The 6,478-nt window shown below is 47.2% G+C and overlaps 1 protein-coding gene across 5 annotated transcripts; it reads left to right on the top strand.

Annotated features, from left to right (window-relative positions):
* The first annotated feature begins 1,303 nt into the window (after positions 1–1,303).
* ARMCX2 (armadillo repeat containing X-linked 2) lies at positions 1,304–5,706 on the top strand. 5 transcript variants are annotated; one of them, XM_059679078.1, is made up of 5 exons: positions 1,304–1,380; positions 1,979–2,082; positions 2,586–2,648; positions 2,958–3,040; positions 3,400–5,706. In XM_059679078.1, the coding sequence occupies exon 5, from the start codon at positions 3,514–3,516 to the stop codon at positions 5,293–5,295; it is 1,782 nt and encodes a 593-aa protein (XP_059535061.1). In that variant the 5' UTR covers positions 1,304–1,380; positions 1,979–2,082; positions 2,586–2,648; positions 2,958–3,040; positions 3,400–3,513; the 3' UTR covers positions 5,296–5,706. The 5 variants fall into 5 exon arrangements, with proteins under 5 accessions (XP_059535061.1, XP_059535057.1, XP_059535059.1 ...); XM_059679074.1 differs by having other exon boundaries at positions 1,979–2,073; XM_059679076.1 differs by having other exon boundaries at positions 1,991–2,073.
* Positions 5,707–6,478: the final 772 nt, after the last annotated feature.

Genomic DNA, 6,478 nt, shown 5'->3' on the forward strand with positions numbered 1-6,478 from the left:
GTGTGGGAATTTAGGGGAGAGAAGGATGGAAGAAGCCAACGACATTTACTCAGTTTGGTCACCTGAGTAAAGGTGGCATTTATCATCTTGGTCATCTGTTTATGTATACCTCTGAGTTAGCAACAGTCAGGTGCCTGACTGCAGGGGATGAGGAGCTCTGGCAGATAGGAGTGGGTAGAGAGGGAGCACCTTCCCTTGTCCCCTTGAAGATTTGACCATCTCTGCATCCCTCACATCAGTCATTTCCTTGGCCTGACAGCGCTTCCTTTTGCCTAGAGCTGAATCACAAAACTGTAAACTAATCCAAGGACAGGCGTTCAAAACTGTCATGGTTACAGCCACCAAATTACAGGAGGTTCACACAGAAGTCAGCAGTGGTTTGGGAACATTAAATAAATGTGCCCTCTAACAACAAGAGAGGATCATTTATTTGTCCAACATAAAAGGTGTCCCAGAAAGAGAAAAAGACGGATATTATTTGTCCAACGTAAGATCAGACAACTGAACACCTCTCCATGGGCCAATTTACAGATCATATGGAAACATGTTTATCAGAGAAATTCCATTTTTAAATGTTTAAATACATTAACGTGTTTTGAAAACTATATCCCATGTGGCCAGTAGAATTCATTTTCTATGTGGTAAAAATGAACCAATATTAATGGTGCCTTCCAATATTAGTATGAAATCTTTTTTATAAAACACCCACACTTTTTTGTTGCTGCTTCCCACACCGAACTCTTGTACTTACTATTATAATGAAGGGTGGTGATAGCTTTAAAAACAAAACCAAGGAATGTTACAGAAATATAGCCCCACTCCCACCTCCTGTCTCCTTTCCTATACTCTGACCCTTACCTATACTGGAGTAGGGGCCCAACTACAGGGGAAATGATGGGCACCAGGTGACCAGGAATTGGAGGTGGAGCCAGGGAAGAGTGTCCAGTTGCCTAAAAGAGAATGAGACAATTCCCCAACAACAACAGAAAAAGGTTAAAATTGTCAATAACCCCAGAAGATACATCTCCCTCCCCCGTAGCCAGAGAAAGGCAAATTCTAACACATGGAAAGGGGACTACTTTTGGCTTCTGGGACTACAAAGACAAAAAAAAGAAATGAGTGACAGGACCTAATGTGTTAGGGTGAAGTGAGGGTGGGGGTAAAGGAGGAGGCTCGTTCTTTGGGTGGGAGTGGAAACTGGAGACTCAAGCTTACTGGCGACGCAGCCCTCACGTGACTAAGAGCTGACGTGGGCAAAGGTACTTAAAGCCCTGATCGCTGTCCTCCGTCCTCCTCTGGGTACCAACTCTATTTCGCTGCGCACTGCCGTGCGCTTAACCCAGGCGAGGAGGAGGAGAACATTCCCCCAGATCCGGGCAGGTGGGTGTGAGGGTGGGCATGACCTGGCACTCCTGAAAAGGGTAGTCCCGAGATGCGGGAGTTTGAGGCCACGGGCACCACCGCCTCGCCTGCTCCTGGCCGGCTTTCCAGACCCCCGCACTCAGATGCATTTCATTTTGGTGGGCGGGGAGTAGGGGAAGGGGGACATAAAGACTGATATACTTGGGGAGAATCCGCTTACTTCCTCTCCCAACCAATGTGTTTTGGTTTTGGTTTTGACACCCATGCCCTGCACCCCACATCCCATCTTGTTTTGAGAGGAGCAGGGAAGGGAAATAAACGTGGCAGCGCAATAAGGCCTTGGAGAGGTTGGGAGAAGGTAACCGGAGGGATAGGCTTTGTGGAAACAATCTGGCAGGTTCACTCCCACGCTCACTTTGCAGATACCTTCCCCCACCCCAGCATCATCCCTGAACCCTCCCCTTCTCCCTCAGCCCCCGCAGGCTGTGTGTCCTTTGGGGGTGCTGGGAATGGGTGTGCCAGCCTCTGTAGGGGAGATGGAGGGTTTGGCTCCGGGCTTCACAGGAGGGGGGGGCCCTGAAAGAATCTGGTATTAAACCACGGTGCTAACTCCCAGGCTGCTTTCCAGACACCTCCGGCCCACACAGTCCTTCATCTCCGTTTCTGCAGTCCTGGAAAAGAAGTCTGATTACCCTGGCAGGAGAAATGGCGGTTAGCCTGGTATTTGGAGGGGCGGGGGGGGGGGGGGGCGGATCCCAGATGGAGCGGAGAAACTGGAAAATCACTACCCTCCGACACTGGGGCTCCTGTTCTGCAGGTTAATGCTAGGCCTGGGGGGCTGGGAACTGAAGGACGAATGGTCACAGGGGAGGGACAAGATTGCTTGTCAGTAATGCCTGGTCCCATGTCCCATCCAGCTCTCACTGCATTCTCGCCCCGCCCCCTCCTAACGCAGCCCTGGAGAAGGGGTGTGGCAGTCTGTCCGGGAGAAATGGCAAACAGGGGGGCGGGGCAAAGGGAAGGAGGGGTTGAGTACGTGGGGAGACTACGCAGGAGTTGGAGATTGGGGTGCTAAGGGGGGAGGTAAGAAGAATTGAGAAAATTGGGAGGTGGACCCATTTGTCATTCTCTTTTGTAACTGCTAAAAGGCAATTGTGGGAACGCATCCTGGGTTTGTTATATTCACCATGCTCCAATGTCGACTGTATATTTCTGCTCTGCAGTCTGCCCTTAAGATGAAGCTCTAACTGAACGGAAGGAGTTAGAAACAGTCCTGAATCTTTCAGGTTAGTGTGGGAATGAAAACTGTGGGAACCCCTGGTGTAGGTGTGGCAGAAATCAGAGCAGATCTGTGACCAGAGGAACCTCTTCCCCCATCTTCTTCTTTACAAGACAGCTTTCCCTGGTCCTGTCCTTTCAGTAAAGAGAAAGGGGTGTGGCATCTGCCTTAATTAATGGTTAGCGAAGGAAGGGATATGGGTGGAGAGAAGAGGCCTGTGAGAGAGAAACTTGGCCCACAGAGGGTCAAATTAGAAAAGGAAGTAGAATCCAGCTACCAAAGACCCCAAAACACCCTTTCTGTGATCTCTTCACAGGTCTGTCTGCCTTTTGGGCCCTACAGAACTATAAGCCTGTTGGAAAAGGACAAGGACAAACTACTCCTTCTCACAGCAGATTGGTATGTGAATGAGCACCATTTGGAGACCTGTGGGGTCGTGGGGAGAGTATCAGTGCAGAATCTGGGATCTCTGAGTTACCTACTCTCATCCAGCTTTAGTGATGTCAGTACTGCCTCGTTCCCCATTTAGGTGCTGGGAAAGTGTGTGTTTTGGCATTGGGCAGGGCAGGCTAGGGGTGAACATGTAGAAAATGTTGGATAACCAGAGTATTGAATCAGCAAACACAGGCCTGGACACCTGTATCTGAGTACTAGCCAACCCACCAAGCATTATGTCCCCCAAACTCTACTTAAAGTTAGGCCAGGTTAGGCACAAAGTGAGCCAGAGCCCTAAGCCTCATTTCTATCCTTAACCTCAGGTCCTGCTTGGCTTGCAACCTCTGCAGAACTTGTGAGCCTTGCCCTGACGGGCACACATCCTGCTTGGGCAAGCCAGCTCCACGCCCTGATCAGAGAATCATTTGAGCTGCACCATGAGCCGAGTTCGGGATGCTGGCTGTGTAGCTGCTGGGATAGTGATCGGGGCAAGTGCCTGGTACTGTGTCTACAAATACACCAGGAGAAGAAACCAGATGAAGAAGAGACTGGCTAAGCCCAAGACCAGGGCTCTGGCAGGGACTGGAGCCAAGGCTAGATCCGGATTAAGGGCTGGATTCACAATTGACCTTGGGCCAGGATTCCATCCTCCAACTCAAGTCCGCACTGGGGCAGAGGACAAGGCCCAAGATGAAGCCTCTGCCCTGTACATAGCTGCAGCTGAGGTAGTGGCCCCGGCTGCATTCAGTGCTGAGGCTCAGAGTGGGGCTGGAAGTCAGGCCCTGGAAACAGAAGGGGTCTGGGTTGGGCCTCAGTCTGAATCAGTAGTTGGGGCGGAAGTGGCTTCTACAATGGCACCACCTCAAGGGGAGGCAGAGGCCCTCATAACTGCAGAGGTCCCCACAATGGCAGGGGCTCCCAAAATGACAGACACCCCTGGCACAACAGAAGTTCCTCGAATGCCTGCGGTGCCTCCCAGGACTCCAGCACCTACTGAGGCAGCAGAGGCTCCTGTACTTGCTGCACTTTCTGAGGCTGTAGAGGCTCTGGGGACCTCAGGGTCCCCTAAAACAGGGGCAGCCACCAAGAAAGCAACTCCTGGGTCTCAGACTGGGGCTATACCTAAAGCCGGGTCAGTGACTGGAGCTGTACCCAAAGGTGGAGCCAAGGGTGGAACCAGGTCCGGGACTGGAGGCAAGGGCAAAGGCAAGAAAAACAGCAAGGTTGAAGTAGACCAATTGGGGCTGGGATTCCGCCCTGGGGATGGAGCTGCAGCAGCTGCTGCAGCCTCCGCTAATGGGGGACAGGTCTTCCTGGCAGAGGTCCCTGATTCTGAGGAAGGGGAATCTGGGTGGACTGACACAGAGTCAGAGTCAGACTCTGACCCTGAGACCCAGCAAAGAGGAAGGGGGAGGAGACCCGTTCCCATGCAGAAGCGCCCCTTTCCTTATGATATTGATGAGATTCTGGGTGTCCGCGATCTCAGGAAAGTACTTGCTTTGCTTCAGAAATCGGATGATCCTTTCATCCAGCAGGTAGCTTTGCTCACTCTGAGCAACAATGCCAATTATTCATGCAATCAAGACACAATTCGCAAATTGGGAGGCCTCCCAATTATTGCAAATATGATCAACAAAACCGATCCCCACATTAAGGAAAAAGCCTTAATGGCCATGAATAACCTGAGTGAGAATTATGAAAATCAGGGCCGGCTTCAGGTATACATGAATAAAGTGATGGATGATATCATGGCCTCAAACCTGAACTCAGCAGTACAGGTAGTTGGACTAAAATTTTTAACAAATATGACTATTACTAATGACTACCAGCACCTGCTTGTCAATTCTATTGCAAACTTTTTTCGTTTGTTGTCTCAGGGAGGTGGAAAAATCAAGATTGAGATTTTGAAAATACTTTCAAATTTTGCTGAAAATCCAGATATGTTAAAAAAGCTGCTCAGTACCCAAGTGCCATCATCATTTAGTTCCCTCTATAATTCTTATGTGGAATCAGAAATTCTTATTAATGCTCTTACTCTATTTGAGATTATCTATGACAATCTCAGAGCAGAAGTATTCAACTACAGAGAATTCAATAAAGGTTCCCTTTTTTACTTATGCACTACATCTGGGGTGTGCGTTAAGAAAATTCGAGCTTTAGCAGATCACCATGACCTCTTGGTGAAAGTGAAAGTTATAAAACTAGTTGATAAATTCTGATTGGCTATGTGCTCTCAAAAGACTTGAAGACATTTCTTGGTTTTGCAGTCTGGAAGCAATGAAAATTGAAAGTTACTGCTTCTCTATTTGCTCATATAGTAAAGTGATCCTTTCAGCTGCCAGTTTTGAATAATGTATCATCCAGAGTGATATTATCTGTGACAGTCTCCAGCTTTAAGCTGAACCATTTGATGAATACCAAATAAATAGTCCTCTTGTACTGAAAACACACTTGTGACTAATTATGCTGCTTGAATGGAAATATTTTTATTGGTTCCTCTGTGAATTGACAGTGAACTTGTCCATTATTAATAGCCTACACTTCTATCATTTGTTTTTATTTGAATCTATCCACCAAAGACTTCATTTGTGTAACATCAATAAAGTTGTATGTTTTGGCTAACAAAAAAATTGTTCTCGTGCTTCCATTTAAAATCTAACTGGAGAGATAAGGTGCATAAATACAAAAGGATTGCTAACAGTATCTAAGCACATGCCCATTGTGAAATATGCTGTCTGGCTAAATGAAGCAGAAGTTGCTAGAAAGCTTCAAAGAAGAAAGGCACACTTAAGCTGGGCCCTGGAGAACAGCATGAGAAAACAGAAGGGCATCCAGGAAGTGGGAAATAGCTTGAATAAAGGTACAGAGGTGAGAAATCTGTTTCTGTGATAGTAGGTAACCAGATTGACTGGAATGGAAGCTGTAGGTAGAGCAGTAATAAGAGAAAAGGTGGAAATGTAGGATGAGAAAAGCTTGGGGAAGATTCTGACCCCAAGTTGAGATATTTAAATATTATCCTGTCATATTCTGAGAGTTACTGGATATTTTTGACAAAAAGAAAAATAATCTGGTGACAATGTGCAAAATAGATTGAAGCTGGGCTGGAATTAGATGTGGAGACTGGAAACAAGAACATTTGTTAGGAACTTATGATAAATCAGGCATGAGATGATGAAGAGTAAAATAGAGTGGTGACTATAGAAATGGGTAGGGAATGATGGTAATAAGAGACTCTTACCAAAGAAATACCAAGATCTGCTATCTTATTTGACTGTAGGTTGGCAAAGGAAGGATTGTATAATCTGGTGCAGGTCCTAACAGAGAAAATTATCTTTCTTGGGCAATTCTGGTGACCAAGTAATGCTGAAGTGAGTTATCATTATTAATGTTGAGAAAAAGCAG

This window comes from Myotis daubentonii, chromosome X (assembly GCF_963259705.1).
Source record: "Myotis daubentonii chromosome X, mMyoDau2.1, whole genome shotgun sequence".
Classification (NCBI taxonomy): domain Eukaryota; kingdom Metazoa; phylum Chordata; class Mammalia; order Chiroptera; family Vespertilionidae; genus Myotis; species Myotis daubentonii.